Source organism: Aspergillus fijiensis (assembly GCF_003184825.1).
Source record: "Aspergillus fijiensis CBS 313.89 unplaced genomic scaffold BO72scaffold_50, whole genome shotgun sequence".
Taxonomy (NCBI): domain Eukaryota; kingdom Fungi; phylum Ascomycota; class Eurotiomycetes; order Eurotiales; family Aspergillaceae; genus Aspergillus; species Aspergillus fijiensis.
Genome location: NW_024469026.1, coordinates 24113 through 41037, shown reverse-complemented (window position 1 = coordinate 41037; position 16925 = coordinate 24113). Strand labels below are relative to the sequence as shown.

The following is a 16925-nucleotide window of genomic DNA, read 5'->3' as shown; positions in this document are numbered from 1 at the left end:
CATTTGTCAGAGTTGCGGAACATTCCGTGTTTGTTTTACGACAGCCTTCTAGATACCAGATGAAGTGATGCGTTTTTTCTAGCATTTTTTACCGATGGACCGAACGCATTCTTTCTGTACGATTCCCTTTTTGTTCCTTGATGGCTTTCCTTTTAGAAGCAGGACTCGATTTGACCAGTCCGGTTCGAGATGATTGTACATTTATAGCACTTTTTCTCTTCTCTTCACTTATCATTCGGGATTTCGAGGGCTCTGGACCGGGGCGGAGTCAGGCTTGCTGGATGGACTGGACGGTATGGTATGGGCTGGGGTTGAAGAAGGGATAGCATTTGCGAAAAGACATCGATTGCACATATCCTTGCATGGGCAATGTCAAGTGAACATGAACCTGGCGTCGATAGGCGCGGCTGTAGATTATGGGAGATGTAACTTAGACTGTATATGAGCGCCGATCACATCCTCGGCTTGCGGGGAAAGAGTACATCCGCCGCTGTCTCCCGCGGCCGGCGAAGCAACGCCGAAGACAGGATGCATGATCCAGACTTGAAGTTTGAAGTGGACATGCATGAGCGTGTCTTCAGATCCTGACTCAGGCGCCATGTCTCCGGAAATCGACCCTCACATGACCCCGGATAGTTTCTTCCACACCTTGTGCGACAAGAAATCCTCCGGGGGTGTGTCTGGGAGCCCCGTGATTATCTACTTTATATCCGGCAATCCTGGCTTGATATCATACTACTACCCATTCTTCACGCATCTGATCGAGAAATTGAGGGTTTGGAGTTCCAAGGACGATGCGAGCCCCAGATTCCACCTCTACGGCCACAGCCTCGCCGGCTTTGAGGTCGCATCGTCACCGTCCGACAGCAATACAGAACACTACCACGACTTGGAAGACCAGATCCGCTTCGTGCAGCGCAAGCTGGACGATTGCGTGAGCCGTGTTGTCGCCTCGGAGACCCCAGCTTTTCGTCGTGTCGACGGTGATACAGTCAGACCCCGAGTCATATTGATCGGCCACTCCGTGGGAACCTACATCGCTATGGAGCTCATCCGGCGCCACCGCGAACGATCCTCAGCAGCAACCTCATCATCATCATCATCATCATCACCATCAGCCGACAACAAGCACTCCTCCTTCCCCATCATCAGCGCAATCCTCCTCTTCCCCACCGTCGTCGACATCGCCAAATCCCCCTCCGGGAGGAAACTGACCGTAAGTTCGCAGAGCCCTATCCCATACTCCATCCATTCTCTCCAACCCACCCCCCCCTTTCACACTGGAATAACGAACACTAACCACCCCACCCTCTCCCACACGGATAAGACCCTCCTCGCCATCCTCCCCCACCTAGCCCTGATCGCCAGCCTCGTCGCACGGGTCCTAACGACCCTCCTCCCGGCCCCCATGCTCCGCACCGTAGTGCGTCTGGTCATGGGATCCCCGCCGTCCGCCGCCGTGGACACGACCTGCCGGTTTCTGACGAGTAGGAGGGGCGTCAGACAGGCTTTGTACGTCGCCCTTCCCCCACATTCCCTCTCTCTTCTCCTGGGTTAGGTCCAGCGATCAAGATCCGATATCAGGATCACACCTAACCCAGCCCCGCCGGGCTATCTAGCGCCTCTCCAGGGTATGTACAGGGATACTGACGGTGATAGACACATGGCCGCGTCGGAGATGTACACCATCAGTTCGGATGAATGGGCCGACGAGGTGTGGGGGATTGCGTCGACGCCTGAAGCAGCGAAGAGCTTGACGAAGTTGTTCTTTTATTATGGACGCGGGGATCATTGGGTCCCTGAGGAGACGAGGGAGGAGATTATTGCTTTGCGGGGGAGGGGGAATGGGAATGGGATTACGGAGGGTGGCAGTGCGAAGGGTGGCGAAGGGGAAGGGGAAGGGGGCCGTGGCCCGACGATGGTGGTTTGTGAGGAGGGCTTGCCGCATGCTTTTTGTTTGAGTGAGTCTTGCCCCAATCTTGGTGTATTGGGTCTTGGGCCCGGGGGTGTGCTTGGGGATTGTGGGATTGTGGGCTTGTGGGTTGATCTGATGCGTGTGCTGACTGTATGCTGGGCAGGGCATAGCGAGGTTATGGCGGAGAAGGTTGCTGGGATGGTTAGGGAGGTTGTGGGGTGAGGATGGGTAATTCCCTAGGGAGTTGGGGTTGGGGTTGAACAGGGTAATGAGTATGTACGGGAGGCATTGACTGTATAGAGACATCGTAAAATAGAGGTAGGGCTACGACCGTTTCCCAAGAATGCACACCAAAACTTCTATATGCGCTAATCATACCACCATCATTCATGGGTATCCTCTCGCATCCCTCCGCACACAAAAGACACACCTCACTGACCCCCCTGATACGCCAGCCCGGCTCTCCGAAACAGATCGCCCAGAACATCCTGCTGCAGCGCCGGCACAGCTCCAGAACCCGACCCCGGTCCTGGACCCGGACCCGGCTGCGACGGAGGCGGAGGCGCATGCTGCCAATCGGCCGGCGCGATCTGATGCGCGCGCACACTCCACCCATCATCCTGGGCGCGCTGCTGCCCGAACAGATCCTTGAGCGAGACCTGCCTTCCCATCGCCACACTAGTGCTCACCTCCTCCAACGGCGCGCCCGTCGTAGCCGCCACCGCCGCCGTCGCCGCCGCAACATGCATCCCATTCTGCCGCGTCGCCTCGACCCGCTCCCTGGCCAGCTTCAAGCTCTCCCCAGCATGCACCGCACACTCCCGGATCATCTGCGCGTTGATGCTGCGCGTCTCGGCCGTGGAATTCGGCGGCGGTTCACTGTAGATCCACAACCCGTAGATCCGAATATCCCCACCATTACCGCCACTATTCCCCGAAGGCTTAGCAGCAGCAGCAGCAGCAGCGGTAGAATTGGCTGGCGGCACCATCCCCGGAATGGAAGCATTCTCCACCACCTCCGGCGCCAGATCGGACTTCAGGATGATATACTCCTCGGTGATCTCGACGTTGTCGCCGTCGGTGAGCGGGAGGTCGAAGTTGTTGAGCCCGCGACGGTTCAGCACAAAGACGCTGTAGCGCTCTTCGCCTAGCTCGCCCTGCGATCGCTGGCACACGAAGAGCGTCCCCTCCACGCCGCTCTTTTCCCATTGCCGCGTGCTGGGGCTGAAGATGTAGACCACGGCGTATTGCGCGAGGGAGAGAATCGAGGTGATGGTTGGGTTGTGGCGGCGGAGGACCGACAGGTTGAGGTCTTCGTTGGTGCGGAGGGGCGGCGGCGCGGGGGCTGTGGTGGTGGTGGTGGTCGTCGTGGTGGTTGCGGTGGCTGTCATTGGGGGGAGTTGTTGGTTTGTTTGTGGGGGGTGGTGACGGTGAATGGGGAGTTGTTGTTGGTGGTGTTGGTGGTGTTGAGTGTCTGAGAGATAGGCTTGGTAGTCGGAGTCGTAGTCGGAGGGTTGGGCGAAGCCGCTTTGGCTCAGGTGTTGTTGGTGGTGTCGCGGGTTGTTGATGTTGTTGGTGCCCTGGTTGGAGTGTGCCCGTCGGGGTTTGCGAGCGGACATTGTGTGGGATGACTGGTATAGAGACGGAATGTGAGGTAAGAGAGAGAGAGAGAGAGAGAAAGAGAGACGAAGAGGAAGTGCGATGAGTGAGGTGGAAGTGATGACGATTTGAGGAAGTTATGGCGGAGAGAGAAAGGGAAAGGGAAAGCGAAAGGGAAAGGAAGGGGAAGCTCAGGCCGAGAAGCGGTCGGAAAGCACCCCGCGGCCGAGTCTGGAATCCCATTCCATCATCATCATTGATTATTCAATCCGTCCTCTTCCTCTTCCTCTTCCCCTTCTTCCTCCTTCCACCTCAAAACCATCCTCCCACCACCACCCTTTCTCTCTTTCACTGGGTTCTGCGATCATTCTTCGTGGAAGTGATCGCAGACCTTGACTTAAATCCCCAAGACTGTTCTCTCTCTTGTGAGCGCTTCCCGTCCCAATCTATACCAATCCAGAGCCGCCGCTCCCGCGGGCTTGTACAGTACGTACTCCACGCAGCTCTCGCTCGCTACGACCTTCGCCACTAGCGCTCTGGTCCACACTCCAGTCTTGATTTGATTTAGAACGAACCCCTGACCTCTCGTTCGATGGTCGCATGATGTTCATGTCCTAATGTTCCAAACTGTCGCATCTAGCTTCTATTCGTTTAAACGTGCAACCTTTTGCGCCGCGTGTCAGTCCGCGGTGACCTCGTATTCGCCCGCATCGCTCGGAGGCCACCCTATATATAGATCTATATCCCTGGATCGGGAGGGCGCATACTATTCCCTCAATCATACACTATGGCTTCCGTCGCCCAGCAACAGCAACACATCTCCGGCGAATTCCCGGGCGATAACGAAACGTCTCCGGAGACCGACCCCTCGTCGCTCCCGCAGGCTGTCAAAGCGCGAAAGGCCGAATACACCCACCAGCAGTCGATCCGAATCAAGGTCGGCACATGGAATGTGGCTGCCATTCCAGGCACCGAGAACGACATCGGGAACTGGTTCGTGCAACAGAAAGGGGTATGCGAACAACTGTCTGGGTTGCGGGTGAAGGACTCGCAGGGAGGAAACAAGACGGACGACTCTTCGGCTGGACAGACAGAGTCACTGTCCGAGACTGCGCCGGACCAGATTGACCTCTACGTCCTGGGCTTGCAGGAGATTGTGGATGTCTCGTCGCCCGCGGAGGCGCTGAGACCGTATGTCGATCCAGCGCCGGCGAATAGATGGAAGGCGGCGCTTGAGAAGGCCTTGCCACCGGGATATAAGCTTATTGCCGAGACACAGCTGGTGGGATTGCTGCAGCTGGTCTATGCTTCCCCCTCCCTGGCCAACCAGGTATCGTCCGTGAGCTGCACTAGTGTGGGTACGGGGCTTCTAGGATACATGGGTAACAAAGGCGCCGTCGCGACTCGCTTGGTCCTCGGCGAAACCACATGCGTTGTCTTTGTGGACTGCCACCTGGCTGCCGGGTCCGATAAGAACAGTCTAGAGCGGCGCAATTGGGACGCTTCCCAGATCGTTACACGGACTCGCTTTGAACCCATTGATCCGATCGCTACCCTTCGTGAAGACCCTGCCGAGAGTATCGGGCAAGAGGACTTTGCTTTCTGGTTCGGAGATCTTAATTACCGACTGGAAGACATTCCCGGGGATGATGTGCGTCGAGTGCTGGCTCGACATACGGAGAACGACTACGATAACCGGCACAAGACACGAGTGAATGCTGATGGGCGTACTGAATCACCGCTCGTAATAGACAAAGAAGGAGGAGATCAACAGCGATCATCTAGGCGAGGCAGCTCTAGTCCCCCTGTTTCGGACGACGACATCGATCCCCATACAGACCCCGCCTCCTTACAGACCACGATATCGTCTCTATTGCCTCATGACCAGCTCACGACGCAGCAGAGCAAGCGTAAGGCGTTCCATGACGGCTGGCGAGAGGGTCCTATCACCTTCCTGCCTACTTACAAGTATGATGTAGGCAGCGTGGGTAGGTTCGATTCGAGTGAGAAAAATCGCGGTCCCAGCTGGTGCGATCGGATTTTGTTCCGATCACACAAAGACAAACTGAGGTCTGAGCGACTGGCGAAAGAAGCTGAGGAGGCTAGGAAGCGCGATGAGGAGATGAAGGCCAGGGGCCTGGATAAGGCGGCTGCTGATGACAACGTCTTGTTCGATTATGACCCAGATGTTGACGGAGCCGACAGTGGGGATGAATATGATCCCGACAAGGATTCCAATGAAGACGACTCTTTCATTTCTACCGCCGAAGCTGATGAGTCTCTTCAGTTAGACTACTACTTGTCTCATCAAGGGATACTCTCCTCGGACCATAAGCCTCTCGCGGCTGGATTTACCTTGACATTCGAGTCCGTGGACCCGCAAAAAAAGGCCAAGATCCATCAGGAAGTGGTTCGAGAACTGGACAAGGTGGAAAACGAGTCTCGACCTGGACTTACTGTGGTGGTCGATCATCATGGTAATCAGCCCACCAGCGAAGATCCCAACGCCGTGAATTTTGGAGACGTGCCTTTCGATGTTCCCGTCACTCGGTCCTTGACCGTCGCCAATACCAGCGGTGTATCCGCCACCTTTTCTCTGGAGAAGCCGGAGCAGAATGAAACCCACAAGTCGGCTCCTTGGTTGGAGTACCGGGTGCACCATCCTGAACAAGAAGACTCGAAAAAGAAGCTACCGTCGAACGAATGCACCCTCCTCCCCGGTGAGATTGCCAGCATTGAGGTTACGGCGTTTGTTAGAGACGTAGAGCTAGCCCGATTATTGAATCAGGACCAATTTAGCCTGGAAGAAGTCCTCGTCCTCCGAGTGACGAACGGGCGGGACCATTTCATTTCTGCGTACGGCAAATGGCTGCCTACCTGCTTTGGCCGCTCGCTCGAAGAGCTCACAATGATGCCCGAGGCGGGAGCGCGGAGTCTCAACAACTCCGAACGACGACGGAGTTCGGCCGTGCCTCTATCGGCACCTCGCGAGCTATTCAGACTGACTGAGGCTATTTCGGAAATGACTGAACGGGCCGTTGCTGAATGGAGTATGACAAGAGGCCACTCAGAGGATGACATGCCTCCGTGGACCAAGGAGCCGTATGGCTATGGCTGGCCTTTTGAGCCTGAGACATGGACCTTACGTGACAAGGACGAGCGTCTTTCACTTCTGGCCGCCGCTCGCGAGGCTTTGGACATCAATAAAGATTTCAGCATCGTCTTCGCGCCCGAAGTATCTTGTCTCCACCGGCTCGAGATTCTCAGCGAAACGCTACTTGTCTTCCTTCGGTCATTGAAAGACGGCGTCGTCACCAGCACTGTGTGGCAAAATCTAGACCAACAGATCCTCGCTCGCGAGAAAACCCGCGCACCACCTTTATCGTGGGAAGAAACCCAAGCGTGGGTGCTGGAAAGCCTCGCCTATTCCCCCGCCCACAGCGTCTCTTTCACTTTCGTAACTTTCATGCTAGCCCGTATCGCCAACGAAGTTGCCCCGGCATCATCCATTCCCACCCACGGCCCTCTGAAGATCTTAACCCCTCCGCTTGAGAACCGGAGTCCAATAAAACAAGAGAATTCGCCAAAAGACTTAGCAAACCCTCAAGAGCAGCAACAACAAGAGCAAGAGCAACCACCACCCCCATCATCCTTTATATCCGCCAACGCCTTCCGGCGCCGAACCCGCACATTCAACTCTTCCGTCTCCGAGCCTCCTTCTGTCATCTCCCAGATGGCCATGCGCCGCCAAGCGGTTGAAACTGCCCTGGCGACGATTTTCGCCTCGGTGCTGATCACCACGGAAGGACCCGTGCCCGCGAAGGAAAAAGACCGACGAGCGCTGGAGGAGCGCAAACGGGGCGTTATTGAGCCATTCTTGAAGACAATTGGGGTGGACAGTAAGGGACCTTCGGGGGGCGTTCCCTAACTTTTTAAATGTGTGTGTATGTATGTTACTGTATATTTCCCTATAGGTAGATGGCATGTGGATAGATCTCTTTCTGCGATGGGCTCGGGGGTTTGCAGAGCGATACTCCTGCATGCTGTGCTTTGATCAACGGATGTAGTCGGCCCTGGTAGTTGGATAGAGCTTGATAGCAAAAGCTGCTAGGTAGGCTTGTTGGTAGGGGAGGTCTGGGTGAATCCCGGGTCAGACATGTTGCGAATTCAGGGGCTTTGCCCTCTTGTGTATTAAAGATATCATGGCTGCGTTAGATGTGAGGCATTCCAGGGTAGTTCCATTATCCAGGGAGTACGGCGGAAGGGTAGAGGTGCATGCTGTGCACACAGGATATGAGTATAACCGGTGCGTATGGTGACATATACTATTGCGAAGCATGTACAAGGGACCGGTACACATTCGCCAGATACAAGCTTGCCCTCGACCTTTCCCTCTCAAACTGTCTTCCATGTTGCCTGTGTCAACGAGAACGATTGGGAAGGAGTCCCGGTGCGCGGTCACGGTGATGCGCTCCGTCCTAATCCGTCCCACTCCTATCCTGAGGCAGCCAGCAATATACAGAAGCCGGTTGTAAACAGAAACCGAAACCTCTTCTTTCTCTCACTTTGCTCTCACTTTGCTCTCACTTACTCTCAACTATATCATTACAGCTGTCTTACACTTAGAGTATACACCTCACTTTCACTTCATTTATCAGCATTATTCCATCGATGTCAGCAACCAGCATGTCCACGCATCCTACCCAGCCCTCTCAAAGCCTCTTCGTCGGCACCATTTCAACCCACGATATCCACACCGGAGAGTCCACCAATCCTCTCGCCATCTACAGCGACAAGGTGATCACCATCGGCCGGTCCACGAAATGCGACTACGTCATCAAGGGCAAACACATCTCGCGCAGGCACCTCCGCATCCACACCGTGGTATTCGACCGCGACAACCCCAGCGAGATCGCTCCGCTCGTCTACGCCCAGGACCTTTCCATGAACGTCACCACCTGGAACGGCCACCCCATGGGCCGCTCGGCCGGCGGCTTCCTCCTGACCCACGGCGACATCCTCTGCCTGAAGGGCGAGAAGTTCCTCATGTTCAATTGCGCGGACCAGGTGTACGACAAACCAACGCCGTATGAGTTGCAGCAAGAGGAGCTGCAGCTCCTGAACCACGAGTTCGTCCTCACGCACCGCAAGCTCGGCCTGGGAGGCTTCGCAACCGTGTACATGGCTTACCGGCGAGACAAGGGACGGCAACTGGCGTGCAAGGTCCTGGATTTGCGGCCCCTTCGGGATCAGGCCATCAGATCCGTGAGAGCAGACCTAGCTAACCTCTTTGAGAACCCTGGGTCACAGCCTTCGGAGGAAGCTGGGGACCCCGGGGTCATGGCGCAGTTCGATGACCTGGTGTGGAAGAGGTGGACGGAGAAGCGCGAGCTTCTGCGGCAGGAGGTTATGATCTTGAAGGATCTGAGTCATGTGAGTCTGGCCCCTTGGAGAAGAGAAAGAAGGAGTTTGATGGTGCTTTTCAAGAGGAGAAGGCAGGTGGCCGTGTGTGGGTGTTTTGTGGGATAAAACGTTGTAACTTGTGCAAAGCCTTGCTGACCACTCCTGTGCACAGCCTAATATCGTGAGCCTCGAGAAGGTGGTCTGCTCTCCTGATACCTAGTGAGTCGCGGTGAGCCCGGGAACATTGAGATAAAAGCTAAGTTCGCGGTTGTGAACAGCTACATCTTCCAGGAACTCGTCACCGGAGGGGATCTCTTCTCTTATATGCAATACAAAGGAGGAAAGCTTGCTAACATGGAGGCCGCATCGGTAGTGCGGCAGATCCTCCTTGCACTGGAGTATCTTCATGACCAAGATATTGTCCACTGCGATCTGAAACTCGATAACATCCTCATGACAACCTTGGAAGAGGGGGGTAGGGTTGTTCTCACTGACTTTGGCTGCGCTACGCGGTTGAATCATCCCATGGAAAAAATGGCGGCAACGAAGGGTACCATCGCGTATCGTGCTCCGTAAGTCATGTTTGGTCTTCTTCAGGCACTATGTGACAGGGCGGAATCAGCTTGCTAACTGCAGTAGTGAGATGCTCGAGAGACGTTACACCAGAGCTATCGACATGTGGTCTCTGGGATGTGTGGCAACCATCCTACTCACCGGAGAACTTTTACCCGACAGTTCGTTTGAATCGTGGGCGGACTTTCTTGCTCGAGAAACTGGTGTGTTCCACCTACTGAGTTTCTTTTATTCACATAAGATCAGAGTCCGCGCTCAAAATTTCATCTGCCATCTGCTTGAGATGGCGGAGGACAAGCGCATGACTGCTAAGGAGGCTCTGGAGCATGAATGGTTCAGCAATCGCAGTCACGGGCCCTCATTCCAAGACCTGTACAGCCGGGCATGCAGGGGTTGGGTACCTCGGGCACCCGGTGACCCCATCGTGGAGCTGTCTAGCTATACGAAGGAGCTTGAGGCGAACGAGTCAACCAAATGCTATAGCGGGGAGGGATCGAGCCACAGTGGCACGGACTCAGATAAGGAGGACCAACTATCATTGACTTCCACGGTGCCGGATAGGACCTGCCATCTTGAGGCGTCGCCTACCTTGTCGGATCCGGTGCTTCCGCCGATGAGAGATCGAACCAGCTCAGATGAAGTAGCCGTAGAAGAGGAAGATGAAGAGGAAGATGAGTGGGGGACACATAATCCCATTACAAAAGATGAGCTCGAGGTATATAAGGACTGGAAACTCGGGGAGGGGTGGGAAAAGGACTTGGATGAGGGCGTGCATTCGGCTTAGCTGAATTGTCTTAAGCGTGCATCACTTTCTTTCCCTTTCGTTCTACTTTGTTAGATATAGCTAGATAAGACCCAACAATGATATCAGGATAGGACATAGGCCTTGCTGTGGTCGGGTAAGAGGTCATGGCCATCAGATAGCTAGTAATCGGCTATGCCTCATAGATTCCTATTACAGTGGCAATCTTCTACTGGTATAGACGTTTAGACCTAGCCCTCTTTAGAGGATAAACCCATATACTCTAATTACTTGAGGTAGCCACTTCTGATCCAACTTCCAATCTAGAAGTAGTGTATAAATTTACGTCTAAGAATAGTTCAGACTAACCCACTTATACATGAGAACATCCCCAGTCGGATCCTACCGCGACACCGGGGGGGGGGGGGGGGGGTTGCTTGCGCGCGTCAGCGAGACGGGTTACACTTTTGCTATGAGGTGATTCGTGGTAATACCTGCATATCAGACCGTCGAGGAAGGATGGAAGGTTTACAGAGGCCTCGGCGGCGGGGAGATAAAACCCCCGGAGACTTGGTGGCCTCTACTCCGTATCGCTATCGGAATAGAGAATACTAGAAAAGAGTTCAACAGCATCAAGGACGACTAGCTTGGACAGGATAAAGCTTAGGCGTAAGGTAAGGCTCCTAGGACTGACTCTACGCTACCCGTCTTGATAGTGGATATGTAAGGTACAAGTACACCTGATTTAGCCCCATCCAGAGAAAACCTAGCAAGTATACATACATACATACGTTGAGATGCATCATATAGCTCGGAACAGGATTCAATCGTACACCTGGCCGACGAGATTCGGCCACTAGATACCAGTGACCATCCATCATCTGCTCTGCTCTGCTCCAGCGACGCTACCGAGTTCCCTCCGATCCCGAGTGAGCCCCGAGTCCGATCCCTATGCCCCCCCCTTCCTAAACAAGAGCCGCTCCGCCCACGAGACAGACAGAGACAGACGCCTTTCCACCCAAGTCTTCCTACAATACGGGGTTTTGATAGCAGTGCTTGCTCCCTAATCGAAAGAGAGACCTGGGGGTCGCAACCCACGTCTTCAGCCGACGGTAACCCCCGGGACCCTGACAACGTACCATAGATAAGTCATCCACCAAACGAGCTGATGATTCCATAACACGGACACATACCCTAAGCCGGGTATCACAAAAGCTTAAGTTATCAAATACAGTACATAATTACTTCTGGAGGCGGATGCTTGACAAACCTCAAGAAGAAAGCCCCCCCCCCGTCCCAGGGAGGAGTGGCACCTCTATCCGTATCTAGTGATGATGGTTGGCAAGGCATACATGCCCACCGGAGCAGGATTGCTGTTATCGCAGATCAGCACATTGCGCTACATACGATGCTGATTAGCTATGTCTTGAGATGCTGGAAACCAAGATGCTGGAAACCAATAGGTTGAAGAAAATATCTGTAAGATGCATAGGATTGCAATTCAATACAGCAAGCGCTATGTACAATGCATATAAATCTGTATGCCCAAAGATAAACGATTCCAGCGCCATGCACTGTGAAGAAAAACCCCAAACATAACTCAGGCTTCATGCACATGAGGGGACAACAAAAGGCATGTGTGTGATATCGCCCAACCAACGCCGTGGCGAGAAAAAAAGAAATGAAGAATGCAACCAATGGTATAGTATAGTCCTTTCCTCCTGCCATGCATGATAACTGAGGGGGGTTTTCTTTTCGTGGAAAACCCTACAGGGCAGAAGAGAGCATAAATGAATGATGAGAGGAGAAGCGGGGCCAAGCATGACTCCATCGTATCAGACATCACCATTCTCAACGCGTTTTCCGTTTGCGATCGGTACGGGGAAAGTCCAAAGGTTTGTAGGCGAGCCCGTGAGCCCCGGTCATGCGGATCCGTTGCTCCGTTCGAGACATGGTACGGCCTAGCCCTAGGTTGGTATCGGGGGCCAGGGAAACCTCGTACCCGTTCACTTGGCCCGACTGGGGTGACTGGCTTCGCGAAAAGGCACAAGACGGCGACGCGCTACTTCTACCGCTAAAGGAAGACGCCCGCCCATCGTAAGAAGCGGCAGACCACCCGTCCAGGATCCGGGGACCGCTTCTCAAGGACTCGGCTGCAATGCGGGCAGCAGAGAGAAGGAGCTCGTCCTCATCGACTTGAACAGACCTTGGCTCCTGGGGTTTTGAGGGCGCGGCTGACTTCCGGGTGGTCATCGACTCGATTTGTTCCAGGATTGGAAGCTTGGGCAAAGGCTTCAGAGATGAAAGTGCCATTGACTTCCGGCTGGGCACGCGAGGCGCTTCTTGCTTTTGCGCCTTGACCACCTTGGTGCCGCTATCGCTTTGGGGTGGCGAGGGTTCTTCAGGTCCCTCGTGAACTCGTTTGCGACTGGCGGTTGGTTTGCTCTCCCGACGCCGGTCAGCGGCTTCCCTGAGAGCCGACAACCAGGAAGTACGCTGCACAGGCACCTCGTCGTTAGTCGTAGCATCTTCGGGTAGAGGCTGAGCAGGAACCACCGGAATTTGATTCTTGCTCGGTTCGGTGGCTGCGAGCAGTGGCTTTTGCGGAGAACCCAGGTCATCAAGTTGTAGTTCTGGTTCCTTTTCTGAAACGGACACAGCTGGCACTTCAGCTTGCGTCGAAGTGTCAAGTTGCTTGTCTGAGATACTGGTTTGTACGCCGCCAGAAAGGCTCTGCTTCTCTTCAGGTGAAATCTCTGACTTTGAACTTGGTGGTTGAGCAAAGGATGTAGTAGGTTGTTCTTCGGATAAGTTAGCATGTGAGGTCTTTCAGATGACTGAGTTTGACATACTGGTCTGTTTCGGAGGAGAAAACAAGGGGAAAGGGGATGCCGGCTTGGCTGTCTCTTCCGAAGGCTTGGGAAACAAGGACGGAGGCTGTTTAGCAGCTGCATTATCAGAGGTCAGGCTTGGTACAGAAGCACTGAAGCCCGAGCCTGAGAAGCCGTCGAAGGTAGGCTTTGAACCACCAGTGCTGAATATGCTAGGAGCGGACTGCCCGGTAGTGGAAAAGACGGGATTTGACGCAGATGCAGGAACGGAAGTACTGAAAGGTGAAGTTGAAGATGGCTGAGTGGAAGATGTTGGAAATTTGAATGGCGTAGAAGATGAAAGCGAGGAGAGTGGCGGCTGTTGCTGCTTGTCTTGACTCGGGCTTTGAACATTGGCGAAGATAGGCTGTTGGCTGATTCCTGTCGGTAACGCTGTGGTTGGCTGAGCTGGCTGAGCTGGTTGTCCGAAATTGAAAGGCGAAGCAGTTGATGCGAACGAATTCGAAGAGGCCTTTTGTGCGTTTGACGTACTAGACACGTGCTTACTGCTTTCATCCTGCTGGGAAGGTTTGGGGAACGAGAAAGGAGAGGTGGTCACAGCGAACGCGCCCGAAGAAGCCTGTTGATTGCCCGATGCCGACGGGAAAGAGATCGTACTTTGATCCTGCTGTGGGGGCTTAGAAAACGAGAATGTCGAAGCGCCATTCGAAACTGGACTCGAAGACGACGGCTGACCGCTCGATGTTGCTGACAGACTCAATGGTGACTGGCTTGACTGGGGTAAAGTTGGGGTGCTAGTGGTGAAAGGAGTTGGCGGTAACGGCGAAGGCGCGCCAAAGGTGTTAGAGGAAGGATTAGGAAAAAGGGACGAGAAAGGAGCCGCCTGTTTTTCAGGCGCTTGTGGTTGAGGTGAAGGTGACGCGAATGAGAAAGTCGGGGGGCGACTCGGTTCAGTGCTGGTAGCTGCTGGTGGGACATTCACAAAAGCGTTCTGAAGGCTAGATGTCGACGTCGGGGAATTTCGAGAGCTTCCTTCGTGCGAAGAGGCGAAGCGGAACGCAGAGGGGTTCTCGTCGTCGCTCACAAAAAGTGAATCATCATTTGTCCAAGTATGTGGTTGAGGGGCGGGAAGAGCAGGGAGACGTTCCGGCAGGAGAGAACTGTCAATCATCTGCAGATTTGCTGCCTCCTTGATGTTGAGCCCAAGGATGATTGCTGGAAGCGTTCTACCTGCGCGCTTCGATTCGACGTATGTGTCCGAAAATGCATGGTCCGAGGATGGCTGAAAGGCTGTAGCGCAAATCGAGTTAGTCGTTGAGTCAAATCAATTGAGTACCAGAGCTGGTAGCCTTAAGATCCAAGCTCCTTAGGATGCGAACTGAGCCCGACGGACGGAGATATACGGCGAAACAACTGCCGAGAGTGCACACGTACCGACTGAATCCACAGGACGGGTGCCCCAGTTGAGATAAAGATCCCCGTTTGCATTTTCGGCGAACTGGAGGTCCTGCTCTTCGCAGAACTTGATTGTCTGATCATATTCATCAAAGCGAAGAACCGTAGTCAGCTCATCCACTGTCCATTCCTCGTTTTTGTGTTGTTGAGAAGCTGGATAGCGGCAGTAGGCCTTCCATATCGAGCGGATGGCGGTCTGACGCATATGATTGAAGTAGATTTCGGCGACGCATGCCATTAGGTAAGAGACCCCCGGAGAGTCTATCAGGTTGAAGAACCGCATATAGAAGCCCTGAGCGATAGCGTTGGGGCGTTTGGCATCGAGGGTACCCTGGTATTCCCAGGTATTGCTGGCTGCGGCGAAAAGCTCCAGTGCCATCTGAACGCGAGGGGAGCTCCTCAGCTCAACCGGCCATTTCTGAACGCGGGATTCCAAATCAGGTCGTTGATCATGGATCGAGAAAAGAATATAATAAGCTCGAAACTCATCCTCGTTGGGAAACGGGATGCGGCCTCTGTTGTCGTCGTAGTAGTACATTAGCGAAAGCATTGTGTTGTTCAATTGTTCCCGTTCCTGGTGTCGGTCGAAAGGTTCCTCGTTGGCCGGGCTAGAAAGAAGATGCAGGGATACAATGTGGAATCGAGCGATTCGCTCGAGACAAGTCACGGCAATCTTGACATCGTCTTCTTGAGTGAGCTGTTGCACGGAAAAATCATTGCGGATTGAACGAGTCCGGTCCCAAACGAATTTGTGAATCAATCCAAGCGGTTCAGGGCCGTCGAGAACATGCCGAATAAGATAATTCATCGTCTGAAGGAGCGCTTGAGGTGTTCTGATATCAGACGGAAGTTGCGCGTCGTAACCGGCGGCCGATCGTCGAAACCGCTTGAGCATCTTCAATTCCATATTTTGTAAGGTGTTCGTGGCAGGATGCAGGTACTGATCAAAGAATAAGCTTTCGGACGCGCAGAACTCGGACAAATGCTATCACCTTTTCGCTCTTGTCGACCATCTTCTGAACAATGCGCTCCACGCGTTCGAATTCTGGACACATGCTTGTACAAGTACCCACAGGCGTAATGGCTTGCTGCAGTGACGTTGGCTGGTTCGGATCTGCCATCTGACCTTCCCGTATAGCCTTCTCTCTTTGCTTCGTCCTATAAAGCTTGAGCTGTTCGAAAGTGAGTATCAATCAAAATAACCACCAGTGTCCAAATCCCGAAGTACAATTCCAACTAACCTGTTCGTAGCGATCCGTATAGCTACTTAGAAGCGCGGCGTCCTCCACGGGGACGGCCGCACTGGTCGCTCCACTGGTAGGCTGCGCGAATGGTTGCCGTGGTGAAGCGACATTGCCGCCATTTTGAGCCCCAGAGAAGCTCGAGGGAGTCCCAAACGACACGGGTGATGCTTTTCCAAATCCCGCGAATGGGGAAGGGCTCGGAGACGGCTGCGCAGGAGGGGTGGCGGAGGAAGAAGCCAGCTTCTTCGGCTGTCCGAAAGGCGACGAGGCGCCAGTGGCAGGCTCGGCCGGTTGTTCGGCCTGTTTTCTCCAGACGTTATTCCCCGCCCCGGCTCCCCTCCCCTGACCACGTGTGCCTCTTACCGCCGAAGCGCCGCGCCCCCGACCACGAAGCCTGGGGTCGCGTGTCGCGGTGTTGGCATTGGGTTGATACGGAGTCGAGCGTCCAGATGGTCCACCACGTCCACGACCAGCGGAGCCAGCCGAACCATCTCTCTGGCCGATGCTCGAGAAAGGATTCGCTGGGCCGGCCATTCTGCCGCAAGCCAGCGGGATCGTGGACGGGGTATTTCGGTTGGTGTCGCTCTGGGCACGATGAGCAGAGACTTCCCGATGCTGTCGTTTAAAGCTCTGGTTGCGATTCCGGGCGCGTTCCTTGTGTTATGAGTAGCGTGGTCGGGTACTGAACGGGAAGGAATACGAGCGAGAACTGTAGAAGTGCTGAATGTTGGAGGAAAACCGCGGAGACGGGTGTGACGGCAGAGTCAGCTGTGGCTCAAGCATAATGGGAGAAGGTACGATATAACACTGCGATTGCAAGGCGACGAAGATGGAGAAGGAGGAGAGAAATAGCAATTGGACGACGAGTGAATGTTCGTGAACGGGGCAGCTGTGAGATACAAGCGGAACGAACGATAGGCGCGGTACCTTTCGAGATTGGGATCCAGGGAGCGATTGGTAGTAGCTGGAAAGTGTGAAGAGGAAAGGTCCACAGGTTTTGCGACGATGAGTTGCTGCAAGCGAATGCAAGTGGCGCGGAAATGAGGTGGTGGTGTTCCCGCAACTTCGGACAGGATGGGCGCTGAGATTCTTGAGACGAACCGAGGGGGCGGATGCAGCGGCAGGCTCTTGAGACTCGGCAGGCGACGAGGACGGCGTGAGGC

At 54.3% G+C, this 16925-nt stretch overlaps 5 protein-coding genes across 5 annotated transcripts; 3 read left to right on the top strand and 2 right to left on the bottom strand.

Moving 5' to 3' along the window:
• Positions 1-538: 538 nt before the first annotated feature.
• Positions 539-2276, top strand: BO72DRAFT_488284 (bifunctional triacylglycerol lipase/ester hydrolase). The gene is made up of 4 exons (XM_040948036.1): positions 539-1216; positions 1328-1512; positions 1585-1961; positions 2079-2276. The coding sequence occupies exons 1-4, from the start codon at positions 566-568 to the stop codon at positions 2135-2137; spliced, it is 1272 nt and encodes a 423-aa protein (XP_040798276.1). The 5' UTR covers positions 539-565; the 3' UTR covers positions 2138-2276.
• Positions 2252-3902, bottom strand: BO72DRAFT_450802 (Dcp1 family protein). The gene has a single exon (XM_040945337.1). It carries the CDS (start codon positions 3532-3534, stop codon positions 2347-2349), a length of 1188 nt encoding a protein of 395 aa, XP_040798275.1. The 5' UTR covers positions 3535-3902; the 3' UTR covers positions 2252-2346.
• A 16-nt stretch (positions 3903-3918) lies between these two features.
• On the top strand, positions 3919-7553 carry BO72DRAFT_210600 (phosphatase family protein). The gene has a single exon (XM_040939665.1). It carries the CDS (start codon positions 4302-4304, stop codon positions 7440-7442), a length of 3141 nt encoding a protein of 1046 aa, XP_040798274.1. The 5' UTR covers positions 3919-4301; the 3' UTR covers positions 7443-7553.
• A 647-nt stretch (positions 7554-8200) lies between these two features.
• BO72DRAFT_530242 (FHA domain-containing serine/threonine-protein kinase) lies at positions 8201-10307 on the top strand (the record flags this gene model as incomplete). The annotated part of the gene is made up of 4 exons (XM_040950289.1): positions 8201-8947; positions 9090-9136; positions 9196-9489; positions 9557-10307. The coding sequence occupies 4 exons, from the start codon at positions 8201-8203 to the stop codon at positions 10272-10274; spliced, it is 1806 nt and encodes a 601-aa protein (XP_040798273.1). The 3' UTR covers positions 10275-10307.
• Positions 10308-12083: 1776 nt separating this feature from the next.
• Positions 12084-16296, bottom strand: BO72DRAFT_499174 (putative leucine permease transcriptional regulator (SAC3); the record flags this gene model as incomplete). The annotated part of the gene is made up of 6 exons (XM_040948826.1): positions 12084-13033; positions 13085-14353; positions 14498-15458; positions 15511-15690; positions 15760-16062; positions 16126-16296. The coding sequence occupies 6 exons, from the start codon at positions 16294-16296 to the stop codon at positions 12084-12086; spliced, it is 3834 nt and encodes a 1277-aa protein (XP_040798272.1).
• Positions 16297-16925: the final 629 nt, after the last annotated feature.

Bases quoted from the DNA above. Each gene is read 5' to 3' on its own strand.
- BO72DRAFT_488284 (XM_040948036.1), top strand. From the start codon at position 566: ATGAGCGTGTCTTCAGATCCTGACTCAGGCGCCATGTCTCCGGAAATC. The intron at 1,513-1,584 runs GTACGTCGCCCT...ATCCGATATCAG, and splicing joins AGGGGCGTCAGACAGGCTTT to GATCACACCTAACCCAGCCC. The intron at 1,962-2,078 runs GTGAGTCTTGCC...TATGCTGGGCAG, and splicing joins GCCGCATGCTTTTTGTTTGA to GGCATAGCGAGGTTATGGCG.
- BO72DRAFT_450802 (XM_040945337.1), bottom strand. From the start codon at position 3,534: ATGTCCGCTCGCAAACCCCGACGGGCACACTCCAACCAGGGCACCAAC.
- BO72DRAFT_210600 (XM_040939665.1), top strand. From the start codon at position 4,302: ATGGCTTCCGTCGCCCAGCAACAGCAACACATCTCCGGCGAATTCCCG.